We start from the raw sequence: 26490 nt of genomic DNA, 5'->3' as shown, positions 1-26490 counted from the left end.
CAGAGGCGCCGACTCGATGACTGAGCTCAGCGGTTCGCAGCCAGCACTCGGAAAGCCGGCAGGGACCCCGTGTCTTCTGACTCAGTGCCGTGGCCGACACTAGGTCTCCTCGCTCCCGGCAGCCCTCTGCGGTCGAAGGGGAAGGGTAGGGCACCGTGTGGGGTGAGGACGTCATTTAATCTGCGCCCCTTTGATGAGAATGAAAACTCGTAAAAACACTGTTGGAGGCGGCATGGCAGAGAACGAAGCCTGGACGCTGCAGGTGAGCGTGAACGAGGTGAGCAGGTGGGCTTCCGCCAGACCCGCCCCCGACCTCCACCTCACAGCAGAATTGGCTTTTATTAAGGGAAAGAGTTCTTCTGCTTACAATATGATCAACCCGATCAAGAACATATTGGTTTAAATAACTGTGATGCAAATTTTAAGTATACAAATGCCAGTTAACAGAAGTTGGAGATAAACCCTAAAAGCCAGGAGAGCGCCTCGCCGATAGGGCACTGGGTTTTGGTGATGTCCCCAGTTCTTCCACAACTCCTCAGCGCCCTGGCCATTTCTGGAAATTCATGGCATTCCGGTTGTCTCTCCTCTTCCCCCAGAGTTCGGAAGTTTCCTTGTTTTTTGTTACAGACCGAAAGGTGTCTTTGGTTTTATCTTCCCACTGAATACAAGATGCTATCTCAGAATTACACAGGGATGTGTGAAGGTATTCAAGTAGCGAGAGCTTCTTCCTGCCTTTTCGTCCTCTTGCTGGAGAACAGCAGGTTGTCCCAGCTGGTTTTCAGTTATGCTCTGCAGTGGTTGATGAACATTTGCTTCAGAACAGAAGTCCACAGCCCAGCTGCTACAGTTCTCCAAATGTAAGCAGGTTCCTCCGTAGGCAACCCTCATAACAGCTGGAATTTCCTCTGACGTGAAGACAACAGTTGTGAAAGACAGGAAATTTTTGTCATCAGGGGAGTACTGAGGATCTAAAGTGGTATGTTGCCTCGGTACCTCAAAAGCATCTTCAAATGCTTGACCCAGCTTGTCTTGTTCAATCCAAGTCATGCTTCATAAATAAATTGGCGATTAGTACAATTAGTTGTGGAGGCTGAGAAGCCCAGCCTGGAGGTACCAAATCTGGCGAAGGCCTTCTTGCCGGTGGAGACTGTGGCAGAGTCCTGAGGCTGCGCAGGACATCAAACAGCAAGGGGGCTGAGCATGCTCAGTTCCTCCGTGCTTTACTACAAAGATATTGTCATATACTGACAAGGGAGCCGGAGCAGGTAGGGACGAGGGCATTTCAGGGACCGCTTGCGGGAGCTGGGGCTGCCTTCTCTCCAAGGGGCTCTCACACAGGGACAGGAAAGAGTTACCAGGGAGACTGAGAGGGGAAGCAAGTCCAGAGAGAGATGGACCAAGCTGGAAGGAAGACATCAGGAGAGGCAACAGGTGAGGACACAGGACCAAGTGGGGCGAAGCTGGGGGGGTTCTGGGAGAAGGCCGGGCTCTCCCACCTGGCACGCACCACCTTCCTTGCTCAAGTGACAGGATGGTTCCCGTGCTTGCCCCTCCTGGCTCCACCATCTGGCTAGCAGTTTACATAACTTAGTTATGTTTTATAGATTCTTATTCAATGGTACTGGGATCATTTTATTTTTAAAACGTTATTCACAAAATTGTCCATTTTCTACCTATTTCAAACCATGTCACAATTTAGTTTCCCAGGATGCCCTCACATGCACAGACACTGCATCTGTCCGTCTTTCAGGGCTCCCACATGGGGTAAATACCAACATGGGTGCCATAAATATCAAGCCCCACAGGAGTCCGAGGCACTGAGATGGTCCATGGGGATCCCAAAGGCCTCCGTGTACTTCCTTAGGTAGAGGTATCGAATTTTAGGCTCAATCAAAGAAGAGGGCAAAGCTGATCCAGAAAGACCTTTAGGCCACCGGAGTCCCGGGCAGAGTTCCCAGCCTGAGGTCTGGAGCTCTCCGAGGTCTCGAGCTCTCTGAGGTCCGGAGCTCTCCGAGGTCCTGATGTGGGCAGAGCCTCCAGCCAGTCCTTGTCTCACCTGTTTATTTGTCCGTCTGATATTTATAGGACAGCTACTGTGTGCTGGGTTCTGTGAGGGTGTCGTGTATACAGAGAGAAACAGCTCAGACCCAGCCCCCACCTCTGTTCCACTTACAGTCTAGGGGGAGCCTTGTTCAATCTGGGTCTTTTCCTTCTGAATCTGCCCGTACCAGAGGTTAGCCAGAGATTCTGCTCAAACACGATGTTAGTTATCTAGGGCCACCATAACAAGATAGCACACATTTGGTGTTTCAAAGAACAGAAGCGTATTTTCTCCCAGTTCTGGAGGCCAGAAGTCCAATATGAAGGTGCCAGCAGAGTTGGGGTCTCCTGAGGCCCCTCCCCTTGGCTTGCAAATGACCACCTCTTGCAATATCCTCACACAGTCTCCTCTCTGTGTGGCCCCTGGTGTCCCTTCCTCTTATGAGGATGACAGTCCTATTGGATCAGGGCCAACCTTATGACCTTATGCAGCCTTAATTACCTGTAGGGCTGTAGGGCCCCACAGGGTTGTGGGGTGTCTCTTATGCTGTGTTGAGGTGCAGGATCTGAGAAGTAAAGAGACAGGACACTGAAGAACTGATGAAGAGCATCTGGACTCAGGGGGCCATGCCACCTGTGAGCAGAGATCAGTGGTGGCCCCCAAATGCCCAAGAGCATCTGTATTTATTAGGTGCAAGCAGGGGGCAGAGTCATGAGTGAGGTCATCATCTATAGGCTTAGTAATAGGGCATACATAATCATGTGAGTTACAGCGAGGGGACCACCCCATTATGTCACCTGGGCAGAGAGGTGGGCCGTGCACAGTAGGGGGCCGTGCCATGCGCAGTAGTAGAGGGTCATGTACAGAAAAGGGGTCCACCCCTATTAGGTCACCGAGGCAAGGAGGTGGGCTGTGTGCAACAGGTGCCATGTGCAACACTTCTTATCTGGGGGCTGGAGACTTTAGAGGATTTCTAATAGAAGGATACTGTCAGCCAGTGCAGTGGGAGCTGACAGACATGTGCTCTTCTCTTAAGATATTTATGGGAGGATGATTTGAGCTGGCACAGAAGCGAGAAAAGACTGATGGGGTGTACAGCCTCTGTGACTGGTCACACCAGAGGGGTTCTTCTCCCTCGGTTCCTTCCAGGATCTCAGGCCTGAGGCCGACTTTCCACGGGAACTGGATGCAAGGTGCTACAGCTCCTTTATCAGGAGGAGAGGCTCCTGCTCCAAGCCCGCCATACAGTGTGTGCCCTTTCAGGCAGGGACGCCACCGCCTGGGTCTTTGGTTCTCGTCCTGGTCTGGCTGTTTTCCCACGTGCTGCTTCTGTTCTGTGACTGCTCTAGGCATTCCTCCTGCTACAGACTGCTATATGGTTATACAGAAGGATTCTATATATCAGCACTAAATGTGTCAGTGCAGCTCCGACTACATGTGTCATATGATTATATAGAAAGATTATATGGGACTAAGTATGCTAGATATACGTAAGCAGTCAGTTACATTTCAAGCACTAATTCTATAAACTAATATATGAATATATATGAAGCATTATATAAAGGAAACAGCTGAGAAATAACACTATAAACTAAGATATTCTTCAGGCAATAGTTGTGCCTGGGGTCTGCACAGTTCTCCTTCCTCGGTGCCCATGGGGGGTGTTACCCACAATTACCTCTTTAAAAGCCCTATCCCTGGCCGGGCACGGTGCCTCACACCTGTAATCCCAGCACTTTGGGAGGCCAAGGCAGGCAGATCACAAGGTCAAGAGATCGAGACTATCCTGGGTAACATGGTGAAACTCCGTCTCTACTGAAAATACAAAAATTAGCTGGGTATGGTGGCGCACCTGTAGTCCCAGCTACTCAGGAGGCTGAGGCAGGAGATTCACTTGAACCCGGGACGTGGAGGTTGCCGTGAGCCGAGATCACACCACCGCACTCCAGCCTGGTGACAGAGCAAGACTCCATCTCAAAAATATAAAAAATAAAAAGCCCTATCACCAAACAGTCACATAGGGATTAAGAGTCCAATATACGGATTTTGGGGGATGTGAGTCAGTCAATAATAAACATCTTCAGCCAGCGAGGATTTATTCCTTTGCTGATGGATGTCTGTTATGTGGGGACCCAACAGAAAGTTTCCAGTTTACAAACCTGTCCTGTCCTTCACTTTCTGCTTGTGTGAGGCTGCACACCCAGTCACCAGTGAAATACTTAAGAAAAAAATGAAGAAAGCTATTTCATCAAAAAAACGATACCGAGGGATAAACTTAACCAAGAAGGCAAAAAGATCCCAAATGAAAACTATAAAATAGAGATGAAAGATATTAAAGCAGACAAAAGTAAATGGAAAGATATCCCATGTCCATGTGCTAGAAGAATATTGTTAAAATATCTATCACCCAATGTGATCTACAGAATCGATGCAATCTGTGTTAAATTACAGGACATTCTTCATAGAAATAGAAAAAAAAACCATCCTAAAATTCACATGGAAATGCAAAGTACCTCAGATAGACAAAAGAATCTGGAATAAAAAGAGAAGTTTTCAGATAATGAATACGCAGCTACTGAATTGTGAAGGCTGGAGTAATGAAAATCTGTTACTTTACTCAGTTGTGATTAGTAAGATCTTATCTGCTTAAAATAAAACACATAGATGCATATTCCCAAACTGGTTTCAATAAAAAGAACAGAAGAAAAAAGAAAAGCTGAAGGCATCGCAAGATACTACGAATCTATAGCAACCAAAACAGCATAGTACTATCGAAAAAAAGGGGTGGGGGAATAGGCAGATGAATGAATAACAGAGAGACACAGACAAATGAACCAGAATAGAGAAATCAGAAATAAATTCACGAATTTACAGTCTACTCATTTTTTTTTTTTTGAGACAGAGTCTCACTCCGTCACCAGGAGCCAGGCTGGAGTGCAGTGGCACGACCTCAGCTCACCGCAACCTCACCTCCTGGGTTCAAGCAATTCTCCTGCCTCAGCCTCCCGAGTAGCTGGGATTACAGGCACGCGCCACCACGCCCAGCTAATTTTTTCTGTACTTTTAGTAGAGACAGGGTTTCACCATGTTGGCCAGGATGGTCTCGATCTCCTGACCTCGTGATCCACCCACCTCGGCCTCCCAAAGTGCTGGGATTACAGGCAGGCGTGAGCCACCGCGCCCGGCCTGGTCTACTCATTTTTAACAAAGGCACCAAGAACACGCATACGGGAAGGACAAGCTCTTCAATAAACTGTGCTAGGAAAACCCAACACCCCCACGTATGAGAATACATCTACACCATAATATTACCATGTACAAAAACCTACTCAGAGATTTAAACATAGGACCTGAAACTATGAAGCTACTAGAGAAGAAAACATAGGATAAATGCTTCATGAAATTGGTTAGGACAAGGAATTTTGAAATAGACATCAAAAGCACAAGCAACACGAGCAAAAATGGAGCTACATGAAGCTTAAAAGCTTCTGCAAAGCAGATGCAGCCATCAGTAGAATGAAGACGCAACACAGAGAATGGAAGAAAATATTTGCAAACTATGCATCAGGCAAGTGGTTAATGCACAAAATACATAAAGAACTCAAACTACTCAAAAGAAAAATACAAATAATGTGATTTTTAAAAATCCACCCAAAACCTTTGTCCCTCACCATTATTTCCCCACCGTCTTTGCCCGACCGCCTTCGGCCGCCTCCCTCTCGCGACTCTTTTTCTTCCTCCGTCTGCCGCAGAACGCTTTGCCCGGCATCCCTCGCAGCCGTCACTCTGCAAAGCCTTCTCTCCCCTCCCGCTCGCCGCCCTTTCCCGTCCGCCTACCCAGAAACTTTCCTCCCCACTGTCTGTTCACAGAGTCTTCGCTCCCTCCTGCCCGCCCGTTTCCCGCCGCGCCGCGCCGTCTCCTTCTCCCACGTGCCGCCCTCTCACCCTCTATCTACTCATGAGCTTTTCAGCCACTGTCTTTCTGCAAAACCTTCCCTCCCTACCGCTCCCCATCCTGTTTTTCCCACCATCTTTTCCCCAAAGCCTTTTTGGGACGCCTTCTCCTTCTCATCACCCTCTTTTTACTTTGTCACTAACCACCCTCTTTAACTCCCTCCATCTGCCCCGAAACGATTTCCCCTCCTACCGCTCCCGCCGCGCCGCCGTCTCCCTCGCAACCGCCAGCTACGCCGGAAGGGCCGCAACGCTGCGGGCTCCAGCCTCGGGTCGGCGGTTCCCGTTCCTCCCGGTCCTCTGAGCCGGGCACGTAACAGCTCCGCCCGCAGACACGGAACCCTGGGGTGGCTCGACGTCCCTTCAGAATCCGTTATATACTGAGGTTATGCAAATGGGGCTCCTGTCCTGCATGTTCTGATTGAATGAGACAAAACCTCCCGGCTGACTCGGATTGGACTTTATTATCATGCTCGGATTGGGTGAGAGCAAGTCTTAAACCAACCAATCACAGCATGAAAATAAAGTCCAATCAGAGGAGGCCTGGGCCCCCACGTCCGTAACCTGAGCACGCAGAGGAGCACGCAGAGGACGTACAGCACGCAGAGGAGCACGCAGAGCACGCAGAGGCGGCGTCGTCAGGCCACATCCGGCTGTGCTGCGTCTGCGCCTGGGCTGCGTCCGCCCCGGTGCAGCAAAGCAGGAGAACGGCGTGTTGCCTGCCGCGTGCTGGAGGCTGGAGTCGGCCGGGGCCTGGGGCGCGGCCTTCCTGAGGCTGGTGGCGGTGACCGAGCGCGGTCCGAGCCGTAGGAGGACGGCCGGCGGCGTCGGACGGGGAGAAAGAGCCACCTGCCAGGCCGCTGCGGTTGGCGGCATCGTCGGAGACTGCAGCTCGGCCAGAGCGGTAGAAACGCGGGCGCTGAGGTGAGTTATCTGGGGCCGCGTCGCCCACCTCAGGGGCTGGGTCGGGCGTCCTATGGGGGCCGCGCTGCCCGCGGCGGGGGGCCCGTTGTGGGCACTGTCTGGGGTTGCGTTGCTGGCGGTGCGGCGGGTTGTCTGGCTGTTGGGGGCTGCGCTGCCTCTGGCGGCGGGGCAGAGAGGGGAGGCCGGGGGACGGCGCCAGGCAGGCCGTGTGCGCTGAGCTGCGCTGCCGAGGCGGGGAGCGGGTTAGTAGCGCCGTCTCTCACTACACTGCCCGCCGTGGAGAAGCGGGGGTTGGGGGTCTGGCCGGGTGGCATTACCTGGGGCTACGATGCCCAACAGCGCGGGGTGGTGTAGGGGCATGGTCAGGGGCTGCACTGCCCGTGGCTGGGGGTGCGCTATCGGAGGCTGCCCTGCCCGTGGAGGGGTTGGGGGGTGGGTTTGGGGCCCTATCAAGTGCTGCAACACCCATGGTGGCATCAGGCTGTGCGCGCTATCAGGTGCTACAGTGTCTGTGGCAGAGGGGTGGCTCGGGGGCAGTATTGGGGCTATGCTGCCTGCAGCTGGGGCGGGGTGTGTTGGGCGTACTATCCTGGGGCTACACTGCCAGTGGCATTGGCGCGCTGCGGAGGTGGCAGCCACAGTGGTAGTGGTGGTCTGCTGTCTCCAAAGAAGTTACCGTTCTCCTCTTCTGGGACTCTAGAGACTAGAGGGAGATCTCCTCCTCCTCCGGCAATCCTGAGCACTGCAGGGCCCACACCCCTGCCGTGGTTCCCCAGCCCTCGCCCTCGTGTTCTGTGTTGTGGAGTCCATGTGGGGGCCACCCGGCAGGGAGAGTAGTGGGCACCACGGGGGTGAGGAGGACAGGGTGCTGTGGGTGGAGGTATCAGGAATGGAACTGGCACTTGGGTGCGGAGGGCTGGCTGGGTCTGAGTTTCTGCTATTTCTGTTCCTCGGGGAGTGCAGCCCTTGTTGGTGCAGCAATTCCTGGCCAGCTGGACCTGGCAAGGGGCTGGTTCCAGTCAAGGGATTCACACCCACCCCAGGCCCCAGTTCCTGGCCAGCTTGTGCCAGGAGGAGAGGCTGGACTTTGGAGGGTGGGTATGAGTGCCTTCGCTGAAACTGGCACCTGCCACCCAGTGGCCAGCGTGACAAGGTGAATCTCTAATGCTCCTACTCCCTGAATCCTGTTCTAGCCTTTTCAGGCTTTGCAGTTCAGCTGCTCCAAGCCAGGCTGGAGGAGGAGGAGAAGGAGGAAGCACCTGTGGTACACTGGAGGCTGGAGCCTGCAGATGGTGAGGCTCTGCAGCTCGCCTCACGCCAGTGGTGGCAGTGATGGAGACTGCAGCTTGACCCGAGTGGTAGGAGGGTGGGGCCAGGTGGTAGGAGCCTTTAGAGTGGGCTGGTGCATTGAGGGTGCCGTGGCCGCAGTGGTTGTATTGGCATCAGCGCTAGTTGTGGCAGCAGCAGCAAGTCTGGGGGCCGGGAAGGGGCAGTAGGCGCGCTCCAGGGCCCAGCCTGGCCTGGGGTGGGGCGGAAGCTGTAGGTCTTGTACTACAGGCCTTGGTGGCAGCAGTGGAGGCGTAGCCAGGGCAAGGAGGAGTCCTCCCCGTCCTCCTGCAGTCTCTGGAGGGTGCCCTCCTCCTGCTGGTGCCTGAGCCAGGTGTGAGTTGCAACATTGTCTCATTCTTAACGAAATTTAGGGGATGAATGTTTGTGTATCTTTTTGCTTGTTTTTTGTTGTGTTAGTCTTAGCCTTTTTCAAATTTCTTGATTTGGAGAAGGGATAAAATGTATCATAATTGGGCTTCTAGTTCCGGCACCTGTTGTTTTTCCTTTCTTCCAGTCTGCATTTTTTCCCTCATCTTCCTGTTCCTCTTCATTTTCTTTTGTTGCTGCTTCTATTTCCTGTTTCTATTCTTGGGGCCTATCAAGTGCTGCAACACCCATGGTGGGGGTCGTTTCCCCTTTTATTGTTTTCTTTATGCCAAGCAATGGCCTTAACAAACCAAAACTGAGTTAAATTGTTACTGTGTTGTGTTTTTAAAAAACTGGTCCCTTACTATGTTTTAGAGATGAGGAAAAAAATTACTTGTATAATGAGTTATGCAAATAGAAATCCTGCTAACCCAGTTATGCCTGGTGTTCCATGATTGCAATGCTAAGCATGTGGGAGTTACTTATATCCTACTCCTCAAGGTCATCGACAAGTTCTGATTTTTCACTCAATCAAAAATTAAAAAAATTGTAACCTCTGGCATAATTGGGCTAATGCCTTGTAAGTAGTTACTCAAGGAGCCAAAAAATGAAGCATTGCATAAAATATTGGTAGCAAACAGCCATTTTATTCTCTCAGATATTTGTCTGCAGAGACGCAAGAGGCAGGGGGTAATAAGTTCCAGTTTATGAGATTATTACATGGACTGTATCCCCTTTATTTCCCTGCCACCATTTTTAAGGGTATCGCCGTCTGCACGAGCCGCTTCCTCGCTACATCTGTGCAACGGGAAGAGGACGGGGGAGAATCATGTCTAATGTCCCAAGGCAAAGACTCACAACCAACAGCTAGGCTTTTTAAACCTTTGCCTTTGAGCATGTGCAGTGTTGCGCCCTCTTTTATTTCTAGTATTACTACCTTTGGTATAAATTACTATGTTTTTACTGATTGCGCTGGAAGTATATACATTTTATTGACTGCTTTAAAGATAATCTACATTGTATCATTTTTGAAGCCCACGTAAATGTGTAAGGCCTATAATTTTGAGACCTTTTTAGTTATTTTTAAGGTTATGAGCATGTGAAGTACTGTTGATACATGGGAGAATATGTATAAATACTACTGGATAGCTTAGTTTGAAGAGAGAGTCGTAGATTGGCTGCAGTTTCCTCGGTGCAATTCTCAAAACATGGCCTCAGTGTTTTAAAGCATTATAGAAATTTGAATAGTGTTTAACCTCATATAGTCTTTTGTTTATAGGTTTAATATTTCTAAAGACTAAAGACATCACAACCCCCTTTAAGATTCAGTAATATTAATAAGATTTGAGATACATAGGGTTAGAATCCAATGAATCCAGAGGAAAATGGTTAAATTACGTAGCTGTAGAGTAGATCGGTCCCTCTCAAAATCTAAGGCTCTGCTCTGCTTTACCTTGCATTATCTGAGTTTTTTAGTTTGGGTGGGCATCAGAAATTAGTAGGGGAGAGAGACTTAAAGAAAGTTGTGGATATGAAGGTGTATTTAGGATAAGAAAGTTTATGAACGAAAGAAATGGTGCACAAGAGAGGATCTTGTATGGCACATTCTTGTCCTAAAGTAGAATGAGTGATCATGGAAGGGAAATACAGGACAAGTCAGAAAGTTCAATCCACGTCATGGATGGTCTGTGAAAGTTGTGTTAGGGTTCATAAAATGGGAAAGAAAAACTTACAACTGCGAGATCTTCTCCTGTCTAGAAGTGTTGTGTGTCTGATGTGTATGTAACAGAGCTCTAATTACTCAGCTTAAAAGAAAATGAAAGCTCTTAAATGTTTTGTCATAAAAGTAGAAGCTCTAATGCCTTTTATTTCATGTGACTTCAGTAATCTTTGGGAAATAAAGATGACATTTGTTAAAATCGTTGGTAAAATAAAAATATCTTTAAAATTTATCCATTTGGTCTAATTTAAGTCAGAGGTTAAATTTTAGAAATGCTTTAATGTAGTAAATTGATTCTTTGACTTTGGGAAATGGTTCCATTTACCTGGTTTGGAGCCGATAGGGTTCTAGGTAAGGCCTGACAGGTAGAGTTAGCCATGTCCTAGCTATGCTGGAAAGTCAGACTTTATCTGCAGTTCTGTCTTGTATACGTGTATCTTGTAGACTCTGCAGCACATGGTACATAATTAAAACTGCTTACACTGAAAAGAAAAATTATGTTTTTTTGATTTTTAAAAGGCATGGAAATATGATTTTTCTTAAAAAAAAGAGTTTTGTCTAATTTAGAAAGTTTAAGAATTATTTTTAGTTGAAAGAAAATAAAGTTTAAGCAAGTTATAGAAAGTTGATGAAAGTTAACTTTGTAAAGAATTCCGTATGTGAGCAAGTTGGCTAAAATTAAAAGGGACAGTAATGTCAGATATAATTAATGTGGGCACCCTTCCCCTTTATCTTCTCTTTCTTAGGTTTTAAATATTTAGATCTAAAATTTCGAAAGCCCCTTCACTATCGTACTAAAACGTAACTGTGCTGTTCTTGCATGACATTTCTGTTTCATCGTATCCAGAAATTTCATGAGTAGACTCAGATTCAGAAGACGGTGGGGGAGCACCTTAGGAAAGTGTGTGTAAGTAAAGGTACTTTAGAGTAGTGCAAGGATTTTCTGTACGTGGGTGGCCTTCACAGCATCATTTGTTGCAGCAAAGCACTGGTAACAACATCACTGTTATCAGTGAGCACTTGTTCAGATAAATGATTTGTGGCTTGTAAGACTCAGCTGTTAAAAAGCACCCCTCTTTTCCTCACTCGCCCTACCTTTGGTTCTGGGCCTGGAGCCTTTTAGAAGTTACTCAGGACAGTGGACTCCTGTCTCCTGCGACTAATCTGGACAGCAGCTTCCTACTTCATCCTTCATTGTCTTCCAAAAATTTGTGAAAATAATTTCTTCATTGGTGACCTATACGCTTGTTTTACTTTGCAGTTAACAATTTCATGATTTCACTAGATTGTCTGTGTGAAGGCCGGGGGGTTGGATGTACATGTTTGTACTCTGGAGGGAGCAGAGGTATATAGCCACATCAACATTAGTAATCTTGCACTAAAAGTTTGTTATAATAATGTAAATACATTCATAGATGGTAAATCTATCAGTAATGTTTCCTTGCATAATTCTTTTTTTTGAGACGGAGTTTCGCTCTTGTTACCCAGGCTGGAGCGCAATGGCGCGATCTCGGCTCACCGCAACCTCCGCCTCCTGGGTTCAGGCAATTCTCCTGCCTCAGCCTCCTGAGTAGCTGGGATTACAGGCAAGTGCCACCATGCCCAGCTAATTTTTTTTTGTATTTTTAGTAGAGATGGGGTTTCACCATGTTGACCAGATGGTCTCGATCTCTTGACCTCGTGATCCACCCACCTCGGCCTCCCAAAGTGCTGGGATTACAAGCGTGAGCCACCGCGCCTGGCCTCCTTGCATAATTCTTAGTTAAAACTTCACTCACTGGTGATATTGTGCTTGATGGATCATGATTCTTACACACGGGAATTGCATTGAAACCACCAGGGCCTACCTACTAAATTATTGTGGCCTTTTATTTTTTTTAAGCATTCTGGGAAACACGTGCAGAACATGCAGATGTGTTACATAGGTGTACGTGTGCCGTGGTGGTTTGCTGCACCCGTCAACCCAGCATCTAGGATGTATGCCCCACACGCTTTAGGTATTTGTCCTACTGCTCTGCCTCCCCTTGCCCTCTACCCCGTGATGAGTCCTGGTGTGTGACGTTCTCCTCCCTGTGTCCATATGTTCGTCATTGTTCAACTTCCATTTATGAGTGAAAACGTGGTGTTTGGTATTCTGTCCTTGTGTTAGTTTGCTCAGAGTGATGATTTCCAGCTTCATCCAGGTCTCTGCAAAGGACATGAACTCTTTTTTATGGCTGCATAGTATTCCACAGTGTATATATACCACATATTTTTAATCCAGTCTATCACTGATGGGCATCTGGGTTTGTTCCAAGTCTTTGCTATTGTGAATAGTGCTGCAATAAACATGTGTGTACATGTGTTTTTATAGTAGAATGATTTATAATCCTTTGGATATATACCCAGTAATGTGATTGCTGGCTCAAATGGAATTTCTGGATCCTTGAGGAATTGTCACACTTTTCCACAATGGTTGAACTAATTTACACTCCCACCAATAGTGTTAAAGCATTTCTATATCTCCACATCCTTGCCAGCATCTTTTGTTTCCTGCCTTCTTAATGATTGCCATTAGAACTGTTGTGAGATGATGTCTCATTGTGGTTTTGATTTGCATTTCTGTAATGACCAGCGATGATGAGCTTTTTTCATATGTTTGTTGGCCAGATAAATGTCTTCTTTTGAGAAGTGTCTGTTCATATCCTTCACCCACTTTTTGTTGGGGTTATTTTTCTCTTGTAAATTTAAGTTCCTTGTATATTTTGGATATTAGACATTTGTCAGATGAGTAGATTGCAAAAATTTTCTTCCACTCTGTAGATTGTCTGTTCACTCTGATGATGGTTTCTTTTGTTGTGTAGAAGCTCTTTAGTTTAATTAGACATCATTTGTCAGTTCTGGCTTTGGTTGTAATTGCTTTTGGTGTTTCAGTCATGAAGTCTTTGCCCATGCCTGTGTCCTGAATGGTATTGGCTAGCTTTTCTCCTAGGGTTTTTATGGTTTTAGGTTTTACATTTAAGTCTTAATACATCTTGATGTAATTTTTCTATAAGGTGTAAGTAGGGGGTCCAGTTTCAGTTTTCTGCCTATGGCTAGCCAGTTTTCCCAGCACCATTTATTACATGGGAAATCCTTTCTCGTTGCTTGTTTTTGTCAAGTTTGTGGAAGATCAAGCGGTTGTAGATGTGTGGTGTTATTTCCAAGGCCTCTGTTCCGTTCCATTGGTATATGTATCTGTTTTGGTACTAGTAACATACTTTTTTGGTTACTGTAGCCTTGTAGTATAGTTTGAAGTCAGGTAGTGTGATGCCTCCAGCTTTGTTCTTTTTGCTAAGCATTGTCTTTGCTATACGGGCTCTTTTTTGGTTGCATACGAAATTTAAAGTAGTTTTTTCTACTTCTGTGAAGAAAGTCAGTGGTAGCTTGATGGGAATATAATTGAACCTATAAATTACTTTGGATGGTATGGCCATTTTCACGATACTGGTTCTTCCTATCCATGAGCATGGATTTTTCTTTTCCATTTGTTTGTGTCTTCTCTTATTTCTTTGAGCAGTGGTTTGTAGTTCTCCTTCAAGAGGTCTTCACGTACCTTGTAAATTGTATTCCTAGGTATTTTATTCTCTTTGTAGCAATCGTGAATGGGAGTTCACTCGTGATTTGACTCTCTGCTTGTCTATTATTGGTGTAGAGGAGTGTTTGTGATTTTTGCACATTGATTTTGTATCCTGAGCAGTCTATAGCCTGAGACCTTAGGTAAGAAACTGGTTTGGGATTCTGTCTTGCAAATTCCTTTTAAAGAATAAAGTTCGCATTGAACAACCAGCTGGTATTACTTCTGCTCACACTTAAGAGTGCTCAGAAATCATATAATTTGTGTGACCATTGTTAGTTTAGCAGAATTTTGTCCTAGCTGAAATACAGTAATAAGGTTAAAAGAGTTTTTTTTTTTTTTTAAAAAGAACTTACTTGTTAAAATTTAGCTTAATTAAAAGGGTAACATCCAAGAGCGAGTGAGTGCGTGTGTGCGTGTTTGCATTGGAAAGGCGAGTGAGTGTGTGTGTGCGTGTTTGCATTGGAAAGGCGAGTGAGTGCGTGTGTGCGTGTTTGCATTGGAAAGGCGAGTGAGTGCGTGTGTGCGTGTTTGCATTGGAAAGACGAGTGAGTGTGTGTGTGCGTGTTTGCATTGGAAAGACGAGTGAGTGCGTGTGTGCGTGTTTGCATTGGAAAGGCCTTCATGTTTTCGTTTGTTGGTTGGTTGTTTTACTCAGAATTCTAAGACCTTGTCTTTTTTTTTTCAGCAAAATTTTTTTTTTGTCTTTTTCTTCTCAGTTGACTGAATTCTATTTTCTCTTGATGTTTTTTCACTAAAATAGTTATTGCAACAGAGGCTACTCTTGGGTTTTTTTTTTTTTTGGAGGAAAATATCTATTTTGTCACTTTATATCATCAAAAACTATTAAAGATTAGGATTTAAACAGGTAATAGGTTACTATCTGATCATGGAGAAAGATCTAAACTTAGTACAAATTCAATGGAAGAATTCACAATGAAGAAGACGATTTACATAGAAATACACCACATGCAAATGTAAAACTACACACACATGTGAAAATGTATGTCAAGGAAAAGAAGGAAAATAAATCGAGAAAACATTGGCAGCCAATATGAGAACTAGAGGCTCTGCAAAGAGCTTATACAGATTATCAGGAAAAGCACTAAGGTCCCAGTGGAAAATGGGTAAAATGAATAAGTAGATATTACAAAAGAGGAAGCACAGATGTTTAACAAAACGTGAGTAACATTCAACCTCCATCACTTTAAAAGATGCCATTTTTTAACAGTCAAATGGTCATTTTTTAATAACACAAAGTGCTATCTTCCTATCGGAGCAGCAGAACAAATCTTTTTTTTTTTAATTGCATTTTAGGTTTTGGGGTACATGTGAAGAACATGCAAGATTGTTGCATAGGTACACACATGGCAGTGTGATTTGCTGCCTTCCTCCCCATCACCTACATCTGGCATTTCTCCCCATGCTATCTCTCCCCAACTCCCCACCCCCCGCTGTCCCTCCTCTCTTTCCCCCCGACAGACCCCAGTGTGTGATGCTCCCCTCCCTGTGTCCATGTGTTCTCATTGTTCAACACCCACCTATGAGTGAGAACATGCGGTGTTTGATTTTGTGTTCTTGTGTCAGTTTGCTGAGAATGATGGTTTCCAGGTTCATCCATGTCCCTACAAAGGACGCGAACTCATCATTTTTGATGGCTGCATAATATTCCATGGTGTATATGTGCCACATTTTCCCTGTCCAGTCTATTATCGATGGGCATTTGGGTTGGTTCCAGGTCTTTGCTATTGTAAACTGTGCTGCAGTGAACATTCGTGTGCATGTGTCCTTATAGTAGAATGATTCATAATCCTTTGGATATATACCCAGTAATGGGATTGCTGGGTCAAATGGAATTTCTATTTCTGGGTCCCTGAGGAATCGCCACACTGTCTTCTGCAATGGTTGAACTAATTTACACTCCCACCAACAGTGTAAAAGTGTTCCTATTTCTACACATCCTCTCCAGCATCTGTTGTCTCCAGATTTTTTAATGATCGCCATTCTAACTGGCGTGAGATGGTATCTCAATGTAGTTTTGATTTGCATTTCTCTAATGACCAGTGATGATGAGCATTTTTTCGTATGTTTGTTGGTCTCATATATGTCTTCTTTTGCAAAGTATCTGTTCATATCCTTCGCCCACTTTTGAATGGGCTTGTTTTTTTTTTTTCTTGTAAATCTGTTTTAGTTCTTTGTAAATTCTGGATATCAGCCCTTTGTCAAATGGGTAGAATGCAAAAAGTTTTTCCCATTCTGTTGGTTGCCGATTCACTCTAATGACTGTTTCTTTTGCCGTGCAGAAGCTGTGGAGTTTAATTAGGTCCCATTTGTCTATTTTGGCTTTTGTTGCCAATGCTTTTGGTGTTTTGGTCATGAAGTCCTTGCCTACGCCTATGTCCTGAATGGTTTTGCCTATATTTTCTTCTAGGGTTTTTATGGTGTTAGGTCTTATGTTTCAGTATTTAATCCATCTGGAGTTAATTTTAGTGTAAGGTGTCAGGAAGGGGTCCAGTTTCTGCTTTCTGCATATGGCTAGCCAGTTTCCCCAACACCACTTATTGAACAGGGAATCCTTTCCCCATTGCTTGTTTTTGTCAGGTTTGTCAAAGATAGGATGGTTGTAGATATGTTGTGTCGCCTCCGACTCCTCTGTTCTGTTCCATTGGTCTATATCTCTGTTTTGGTACCAGTACCATGCTGTTTTGATTACTGTAGCCTTGTGTAGTATAGTTTGATGTCCGGTAGTGTGATGCCTCCCGCTTTGTTCTTTTTGCTTAGAATTGACTTGGCTATGCGGGCTCTCTCTTGGTTCCATATGAAGTTTAAAGTGGTTTTTTCCAGTTCTGTGAAGAAGGTCATTGGTAGCTTGATGGGGATAGCGTTGAATCTGTAAATTACTTTGGGCAGTATGGCCATTTTCACGATATTGATTCTTCCTAACCATGAACATGGACTGTTTCTCCATCTGTTTGTGTTCTCTCTTATTTCCTTGAGCAGTGGTTTGTAGTTCTCCTTGAAGAGGTCCTTTACATTCCTTGTTAGTTGTATTCCTAGGTATTTTATTCTCTTTGTAGCAATTGTGAATGGCAGTTCGTTCTTGATTTGGCTCTCTTTAAGTCTGTTATTGGTGTGTAGGAATGCTTGTGAGTTTTGCACATTGATTTTGTATCCTGAGACTTTGCTGAAGTTGCTTATCAGTTTCAGGAGATTTTGGGCTGAGATGATGGGGTCTTCTAGATATACAATCATGTCGTCTGCAAATAGAGACAATTTGACTTCCTCCTTTCCTATTTGAATACCCTTTATTTCTTTTTCTTGCCTGATTGCTCTGGCTAGAACTTCCAGTACTGTATTGAATAGGAGTGGTGAGAGAGGGCATCCTTGTCTAGTGCCAGATTTCAAAGGGAATGCTTCCAGTTTTTGCCCATTCAGTATGATATTGGCTGTCGGTTTGTCGTAAATAGCTTTTATTATTTTGAGATAACGTTCCGTCAATACCTAGTTTATTGAGGGTTTTTAGCATAAAGCGCTGTTGAATTTTGTCGAAGGCCTTCTCTGCATCAATTGAGATAATCATGTGGTTTTTGTCTTTGGTTCTGTTTATGTGGTGAATTACATTTATAGACTTGCGTATGTTGAACCAGCCTTGCATCCCTGGGATGAATCCTACTTGATCATGGTGGATAAGCTTTTTGATGTGCTGTTGCAATCGGCTTGCCAGTATTTTATTGAAGATTTTTGCACCTATGTTCATCGTGGATATAGGCCTGTAGTTTTCTTTTCTTGTTGAGTCTCTGCCGGGTTTTGGTATCAGGATGATGTTGGTCTCATAAAATGATTTGGGAAGGATTCCTTCTTTTTGGATTATTAGGAATTACTCTTGGGTTTTTAAGGAAGAGCATAGTTTAATTTTATGTTTAATTTTGCTTAACGAAAAATATGAGTGTCTCCGCCTAGCACCACCAGAGTTTTTCTTTCTGTTGTTCATGATCTAAGTTTTGCCATTTGATTTTCAACTGAGTTATTTTCTTTAATGTTCAAATTTAAGGCTATTTAGCTGACAACTGCCTAGGGTTGTGAAACAGGCTATTAAGAATCTCAAAGTCTAAGATAGGAAAAAAAAAAGGGGGGGGTCTTTAAATCTATAAAATGTCCTGTAACAGCCCCGTGGGTTCACCTTGCCAGCTGCCTATGCAGAGCTGATTTATAAAGATAGGGGATTTGCAGTGGAGAAAGAGCAACTCATGCAGAGCCAACTGTGGCAGATGGGAATGTATTACTCAAGTCAATCTCCACCAGCATTCGGGAACCAGAGGAAGACAATTGGTAGGTAGGGGCTTGGGAAGTGGGGATCGATCAGGTTGGAGATGGAATCACAGGAGGTTGAAGTGATGTTTTCTTGCTGTCTTCTGTTCATGGGTATGATGGCACAACTGGTGGTTGGGTCAGATTACCCGCCTGGGCAGGGTCTGCAGCATATATCAAGCACTTATCTTAGGCTTTACAATTGTGATGTTACCCACAGGAGCAATTTGGGGAAGTTCAGACTTTTGGAGCAGAGACTGCATGACCCCTAAACTGTAATTTCTAATCTTGTAGCTAATATGTTAGTCTTGCAAAGGCAGGTTGGTCCCCAGGCAAGAGGGGTTCTTGTTGGGAAAGGGCTGTTACCAATTTGGTTTCAGAGTCAAACCATGAACTAAATTCCTTCCCAAAGCTAGTTCAGCTTACACCCAGGAATGGACAAAGACAGCTTAAGTGTTAGAAGCAAGACAGAGTTGGTTAGGTTTGATTTCTTTCACTCTCATAATTTCCTCAGTTATAATTTTGCAAAGGCAGTTTGTACTTCCATGGGCATGGATAATAGATTTTTATGTGTATTTACGTGTTGTGTACAGAAAGTTCCACTGCTAAAAATATATAAAAGAACTCTAATTAATTGGCTTAAAGAAAAATAAAAGGGCTTAAGTTAGATACTAAAAAAGACTCATTAAATGCTTTTTCAAGTTTATGTAACTTAAGTAGAATCTTTAATAGATAAGCTAGCTTTAACATTATTGGTGAAGTAATATGAGAAATGTCTGAAGGATTGACAGCATACATTTTTGTTTACATTTAGTAATCAAGCAGTTTCATACATATTCCTGCCAAATACTATAAGGTGTCAAAATTTGGCACTGGGGTTTCAAAACTATAAACCCAGCCCCAAAAAGAATTATCTTTACTTGAGTAATTTTTAGTAAGTAAGACATTGATATGGGTTCAGTGAAAATAGCTGCATCCTGAATTTACTAAAATTACTAACACTTCTAATCCAGTGACTTTTGGCAGTGTAGTCCACAGACAATAAGGAAAGGACTGTTACTGCCTTTGTTTCAAAGCTAAATTGTAAACCAAGTTCCTCCCAACGTTAGCTTGGCCTATGCCTGGGAATGAATGAAGACAACTTGGAGGTTATGAGCAAAATGGAGCCAGTTAGGTCAGATCTTCTTTTCACTGTTTTAGTTATAATTTTGCAATGAGAGTTTTATAACTGTAAATAATGACTCTTTTCATAAATAATCCAGGTAAGCAATTAAAATAATTAGGTAAATGTAATGGGATACTTGTAGACAAACTTGTCATAATTTAGAATATAAAGTTAAATAATAGATATTTCATTATTTGAGTATTTTCCAATAAGCATATATTGTAGGAAAACATTCTTGCCAAAACAAAAAGTGTGTCTTTAATAAAAAAAAAAAAGTGAGCAACTTTTATCTAATTCAAAGCATATTTAAAGGCTATGTATAAAACAAGATAAAAGGGAATTACAAATATGGGAAAGGGGAAGGTGAGACTACACACTGGGTGCTGGAGAAGCGGGGATAACAGACTGACCGCATGATTGCTTTCTATTGTTTTTGAGACAAAGTCTCACTCTGTTGTCCAGGCTGGAGTGCAGTGCAACCTCCGCCTGTTGGGTTCAAGCTATTCTCATGCCTCAGCCTCCCAGGTAGCTGGGACTACAGGCATGTACCACAACACCTGGCTAATTTTTGTATTTTTAATAGAGATGGGGCTTTACCATATTGGCCAGGCTAGTCTCCTGACCTCAAGTGATCCATATACTCCGGCCTCCCAAAGTGCTGGGATTACAGGTGTGAGCCACTGCGGCCCGCCTGAATTGTTACTTTGAATGTATTCTCTCATATTGTCAGATAAAGCAAGTAAGTAATTGTATTTTTGTGTTTATCAAGTTTTTTATTACAGGAGACAAAGAGATGCTATGATAGAGCTGAGGCTTTCAGAAGGAACCGTCCTGTTAGAAGTGGATTGAGAATGTCACTGTGAACTTGTATCTTTTACAAAACAATTATTTTAAATGCATGTTTTTAAGCTCTGTCCACTGAAATGGCTTATGAGGACCCCCACAATGCTTTCTGCTGTGAAGATTCTGATCTCCAGTACTATTTTTTGGAAAAAAAAAAAGTATCAGCACTTCTAGGAAAAAAGGCTCATTCTATGTCTCAGGCAGAAAATTACAAGAGGAGCCTGGAACATCTTATGCCAGTAAACGAGACTATGTTCAGACATTCATGGAGATGACAAGACTCAGGTGCTTATCTAAGAGGGGCCCGTCCTGGCCACAACTGAGACCATCTGAGCATCCAGGGAGAATAGTGGCTGAGTCTCATCGATGTACAGCAAATGAAAGTGCACTCCAGCGTGGGAGCAGCCCGGGCACAGGGGCCTAAAGGCCTGTTACAGAATTTCTGGGAGTTTAAATATCCTCTAGAGGATTCCACTGGTTACTTGGGGTATGCCCTACGTAAATGAGGAGGATGAAATGAAGTTATAAAGTCATTTACTATGGAGAGGGTATTTCCTGTCACGGCTGAAGTGTGAGTCGGCCTTATGTTCCTGCCTCCAGACCCTGTTTTCCTTCCTTACACAGATACAAAAAAATCCTCAATGATTACATGCAGCAATTTGGAAAATAATTATATGTCATGACCAAGTGGAGTTTGTAGTCCAGCATATTAACAGGCTAAGAAGAAAAACTCACATCGTTATATTAGTTCATAGACACAAAGCATTTGACATATTCCAACATCCATTCATGATTTAAAAAAAAACCTCAGAAATGCAGGAATAGAGGAGAATTTCCTGAATTACATTAAAAAAATCTGCAAAGACCCTAGAGCTAATATTATCCTCAATGGAGAAAGACTGAATGCTTTCCCCTCAGATGGGGAACAAGGCACGGGTGTCCTTGCTCACCATTCCCATTCAACAAAGGACTGGAAACCAGAAAGAACTTTAATTTTTTCTCAATTCATAGGTTCACAGAGAAAGATGAACCGGATGAACTTTTAGATTGTTACTTTTATAGAGCAGCAGAGATAAAAGCCAGGTCGACAAGTGCATGTGGAGTAAGGAAATGCAGCCAGTTCCACAAGGGGCCTCAGAATGACTGCCCACATGAGATTGTAGATGCAGCTGTAGTTTCCTTTCTATTCGGAAAAAAACCTCAAGTTATCCCTTAATTTTCCAAGGAGATAGTCACTTGCCCTTTTTAAAAAACATCGTTAGAGAAGCATGAGCTGGGAGCATAGCTAGCATTAAAAATGTGAGATGAATACCATCTCTGCTCAGTAAACGTGGCTGGGAATCCTGAGAGGGCACCTAGTGTAATGTTTTTGCATTTTTCACAGTGACTGGCCCACGGCAGAAAATAACTCTTGCATGACATTTGACAGAAGAGGAAACTGAAGCTCTGATTAAATTACTTGTCCACAGCCGGATCATTCAGAATGAGTTCCTTCCTGTCTGGAATGCTCTTCCCCAGGCGATAGACCCTGCGGCTCTTCATGTCTCACGTTAATGCCATCCTGTTGGTTGTCACCGGTCGGGTCGGACTTTTTTGCCTGTGTTGAAGAAGACGCCTTCTGGAGTCATCCCTGGAGCGGCGGGCCTTGCTCACCGGGTGGAGATACAGCCGATTCCCCGGCATGTGCCCTCCGATGGCTTCTGCGGGGCGAGCGGGGCCGGGCCAGGGAGCGGGGTGCGGTGCGGTGGGGCGCGGTGGGGTGCGGTGCGGTGCGGTGCGGGCAGGAGGGCGAGCCAGCGGCGCCTGCAGCCCGGGCCGCGTAACGCTGACCGCTGTGCCTCCTGTTCTCCCAGGAGAAAGCCATGTTCAGTTCGAGCGCCAAGATCGTGAAGCCCAATGGCGAGAAGCCAGACGAGTTCGAGTCCGGCATCTCCCAGGTGAGAGGGTTCCCCGGGGTCCGGGGTGGGCGGAGGCTCCCCGCCCTGGAGGGAAGGCGGCCGCGTGTGTGCGGGGCCCGGGGTGCTCGGACGCGCGCTGAGGGTCGGCCCTGCTGTTTGCTTCTTAGGCTCTTCTGGAGCTGGAGATGAACTCGGACCTCAAGGCTCAGCTCAGGGAGCTGAATATTACGGCAGCCAAGGTAAGCTGGGGCTCCGTCGGCTGGAAGGGAGGTCGCGGCGCGTCCCCCGCGCACTGCCTGGGAGGGTTGTTGCACGCCTTGGGTTACGGTTGTTGATGACTTGCCGCCCGGCTGCCTCACCTGAACTCAGTCTCCGCCGTGTTAGGGAGTGATACCGCCCCGGTGCAGGGAGTGGGGTTGCAGGTCCCCTGCACTTTAAGCTGTCGCTGTCAACGTGGAGCAGGGAGGGCCTGGGCCCGTTTGGGACCTTATTAGCTCTGACTGAATGATAGATACAGCAAAGAGCTTTGGGGAGCTCCTAGGATGCAGACTTCTCTACACTTAGCCCAGAGTTGCCGCATGCGGGCGTGCAGAAGTGGCAGTAATTGACCTCAGGCCTGCTCATTCTCCCTTCTTCCTGGAATAAGGAAATAGGAAGATTGGTGAGAGATGAGAACATCTCCGAAGGTTGCCCTGAACATTAACTCAACACTAGTATTCGTTCGTAGTGCAGCTACGACGTTGATGATGAGGTCTTCTTAGACTAATTTGACCACAACGTTTTTTACTTTCTGAAGGAGTTAACAAAGGGGATTTTTTTTTTTTTTTCTTTAGGAAATTGAAGTTGGTGGTGGCCGGAAAGCTATCATAATCTTTGTTCCCGTTCCTCAACTAAAATCTTTCCAGAAAATCCAAGTCCGGCTAGTACGCGAATTGGAGAAAAAGTTCAGTGGGAAACATGTTGTCTTTATCGCTCAGGTATCTGTTCTGCTGTTACATGTTTCTCTTCTTGAATTTTGCTAAAATTGCTTGTGTTTAGACTGCACTGGTAGTTGGAGTCATGAAAGGAATCCTTTCATGAATCCGAAGTGGCAGGCTGCTAGGTAAGTTGATTGCACTGGGTAGAAAGATAAAGTAACAGGCAGGGCGTGGGGGCTCATGGGCTCCTTCCAGCACTGCGAGGTGGAGGCGGGTGGATCACTGTAGACCAGCCTGGGGAACATGGTGAGACCCTGTCTACAGAAACAGAAAAATAAGAAGGTTTAAAAAGAAAGATAAAGTACACTTTTTAATTAAGAGTTGAAACAAGAAATCTGTAAAGTGACAGTCTGCTGTGTTTTGAGTTATAGAAATGATTTCCTGCAGTTAAAATTACATTTCACAAGTGTGGTGTGTTGCTTACCGAGATGATCAATCTAAGAAACCTGTTACAGTTCAGATCTGGCTTTGGCGTGAACTGAAGTCGATGGGGAATGAAGTGCCAGGATTGATCAGGAAGAAAAGAAGTAGTATTTATTCTGGCTCAACAGGCATGGGGAAAGGCATATCTGGGAGGTTTTTTACCACTGGCTTATTAATAGAATCTGTGGATTCTGAGTTACTCTAGGATCAGGAAGTAACTCCATAGAAGGATTTTCTCGGTAAATTGTTTGGTCTAGGTTGTGCAGCTTTCTCGAACTTTGAACTTAACCCTGCCATTCTTCTTGCTTTTAAAGCAGTTTGACAGTTTCGGTTTTTTGTAAATTTAAGGTCTTAATTTTGTCACATGGTAATTTTTACTTTACAGAGGAGAATTCTGCCTAAGCCAACTCGAAAAAGCCGTACAAAAAATAAACAAAAGCGTCCCAGGAGGTGAGTATTTTAGTAGTTTCAGAAATGTGTGTACCTCTCTTATTAACAACTCACTTTGTGTAAGTTTTAGTTTATAAAAACAGAAGATACTCAAGTGGGGATTTTTGAGTGACAGCATTTGGTTTCCTCTACAGTTGCACGTGATGTGTTTTAGAATTTCAGATGTAAAACAAGTGTATTCTCATAGTCATTTTACATCTAGTGGGTCAGTGCTGTCACAAGATGAGACGATTTCCTCCGATTGTTTGTGCACAGGATAGGAATGATGAGAAGGAACTCATTCTGTGTGATGAAGCCTGCTAGACATAGTGGACGTGGGCTTGGATTTTTATTTTTGCTCTGGATTGGAAGTGAAAAACGAAGGTGGATTTTGGTGACGACATCACAGGTTAAAACATCACTGCAGTTGAAGATGCCAGTGGAAATGATACGTGAACTTGATTGACTTACAGGTTATCTGGCATAAACTCAAATATTGGTCGTTGTCTTTAACTAGATCTTTTGGTATTTTGTTAGTCTCTGTACATTGTTTTACAAATGGGAACTATTAGATCCCTGAGGACTCTTGCCTAGGCATGGGTTTGAGAAGACAAATGTCGCTGTGCCTGTGCCCTGTGAAATGTATAATTTGTATTGCTGTCCTCAGTGGATGAGAAAACTGGTCCGGGCTTGGAGAATTTGCTCATTGCAGCTAAACCTAGTAATGTTAAGATTTTTTTAAAAAAATTCAGTCTGGTTCTGAAAACCACTAGAAAATAGAAAGTGTTGTGAATCTGGTAACGTGTTATTGGATTGAATTATGGTATGCGGAAAGGTACGTGCCAGGTTTTCTAGAACTAGAATTCTGTGACCTAGAAAATGTAATTTTTAAAAATCATGACACTTAAAAAGAGGGTTTTGGAAACTTAGTTCTGATAACCTGAGTTAGGAAATGAGTATAAAACGCCCGTTGGGCCGGGTGCGGTGGCTCACGCCTGTGGTCCCAGCACTTTGGGAGGCTGAGGTGGGCGGATCACCTGAGGTCAGGAGTTCAAGACCAGCCTGGCCTACATAGTGAGACTTCGGCTCTACCAAAAATACAAAAAGAGCCGGGTGTGGTGGTGGGCGCCTGTAATCCCAATTACTCAGGAGGCTGAGGCAGGAGAGTTATTGCTTAAACCCAATCTGGATGCTGGTATGCCCAAATAAAAAAATAATAACAAATAAAAATAAAAAAAACAGGGAGGTGGAGATTGCACTGAGCTGAGATAGCACCACTGCATTTTAGCCTGGGTGACAGAGCAAGATTCTGTCTCAAAAAAAAAAAGGAAAAAAAAAAAACCAGTCCCTTTGCTTTCTACACAGCTAAAGGACTGTCCTTCAAATCTATAGCTTCAGTTCCCTCTCAGTACAAATCCGTATTTTCCAGATTTTCTCAGACGAAGGCTTCACAGTGTTTCTGGTGTGATCCAGCGTGTACGCTGAAAGCCTTTCCTCCTTCACACTAAGCCTGGTTGGTAGGTCGTAGTGATTCTACCACTTTTCCAATCTGGCTTCCTACTTTCAGATTTATTTTCCCCGTTCCACACGGCTACCTTTATCTAACTCAGGTTAAATGCCGAAATTGATCCAGTTTTCGGGTATAGCAGGGTTTTCCTCTGAAGCGCTCCAGCCCCTGTGGTTTGTGGTAGTTGACGTGTGGTGCCATTGCTCCCCATTTAAAAAGATAGTAGATAACATTGGAATCTGGTTTCCATATTGGGTGCTTTCCTAATATTGGAAGAATGTGCTTAATTAATGAGTTCTGAAAGGTGATGAGGACTTTGGGGACTGGACTTTGTTCCAGCTTTTGCCCTTTGTGGCTGTGGAACATTAAGATGTTGGCAGTAAAATTGAGAGCTACTAGAAATGGTGTATATGGATGCTGCCAGATAGGAAATACAAATGAGTAGACTATAGTGTTCCTGTTAGCTACTGTGGGGTGAGACCTAGACAGATAACCATGTACAAGGCAGCTCCGGAAACGCTGAAGCTAAGAACTGTCTCGACTTACTCCTCATGTCTCATGGTACGTGGTAGCTGTCCCAAAAGCCTGCAGTTAATTGAAACTCCTCATTTGTCAGGTAGCAGGTAGGTAGGTTTTGAATTTGATAGAGATACTCAGATGAGGAGCAAGATTGCACTGGCAGCTTTTGTGACGCTGATGGGTTGAAAATCACAGACCGTCATGCGGGGAGGGGCAGCTGTCCTGGAGCTGGTGATGGAACAGTGCCTTGGGATGGAATGTTGCCTCATTTGATCCTGGAGAACAAGGAGTTTTGATGGTATCTTGGAGTTCTGTCTAGGAGAGCTCTTGAAGGGTCTTTTATAGGTAAATTACATGATCATATCAGTTTTTTAGAAAGATTACCTTGACATTGGAAGGGGGGGTGGTTTTGTAGATGAGCAAAAGGTTGTTGTAGTGATTTAGTTAAGAAATCAAACAAGTGAAAATAAAGATGTATAAAAGGCCTCACTA

The 26490-nt window shown here is 44.7% G+C and overlaps 1 protein-coding gene across 1 annotated transcript; it reads left to right on the top strand.

The window, feature by feature from the left end:
- Positions 1-22088: 22088 nt before the first annotated feature.
- LOC135274759 (small ribosomal subunit protein eS7-like) lies at positions 22089-24035 on the top strand. The gene is made up of 4 exons (XM_064375747.1): positions 22089-22182; positions 22311-22382; positions 22977-23120; positions 23929-24035. The coding sequence occupies exons 1-4, from the start codon at positions 22108-22110 to the stop codon at positions 23995-23997; spliced, it is 360 nt and encodes a 119-aa protein (XP_064231817.1). The 5' UTR covers positions 22089-22107; the 3' UTR covers positions 23998-24035.
- Positions 24036-26490: the final 2455 nt, after the last annotated feature.

This window comes from Aotus nancymaae, unplaced genomic scaffold, assembly GCF_030222135.1.
Source record: "Aotus nancymaae isolate 86718 unplaced genomic scaffold, 86718_ANA_hifiasm-v0.15.2.pri h1tg000014l, whole genome shotgun sequence".
NCBI lineage: Eukaryota > Metazoa > Chordata > Mammalia > Primates > Aotidae > Aotus > Aotus nancymaae.
Note: the sequence above shows the minus strand (reverse complement) of the source record. Positions and strands in the feature narration are given on the sequence as shown.

What these genes read in the sequence shown, in the direction of transcription:
- LOC135274759 (XM_064375747.1), top strand. Translation starts at nt 22,108, where the DNA reads ATGTTCAGTTCGAGCGCCAAGATCGTGAAGCCCAATGGCGAGAAGCCA. An exon ending in TCGAGTCCGGCATCTCCCAG is followed by an intron (nt 22,183 to 22,310) that starts GTGAGAGGGTTC and finishes TTTGCTTCTTAG; the next exon opens with GCTCTTCTGGAGCTGGAGAT. An exon ending in ATGTTGTCTTTATCGCTCAG is followed by an intron (nt 23,121 to 23,928) that starts GTATCTGTTCTG and finishes TTTACTTTACAG; the next exon opens with AGGAGAATTCTGCCTAAGCC.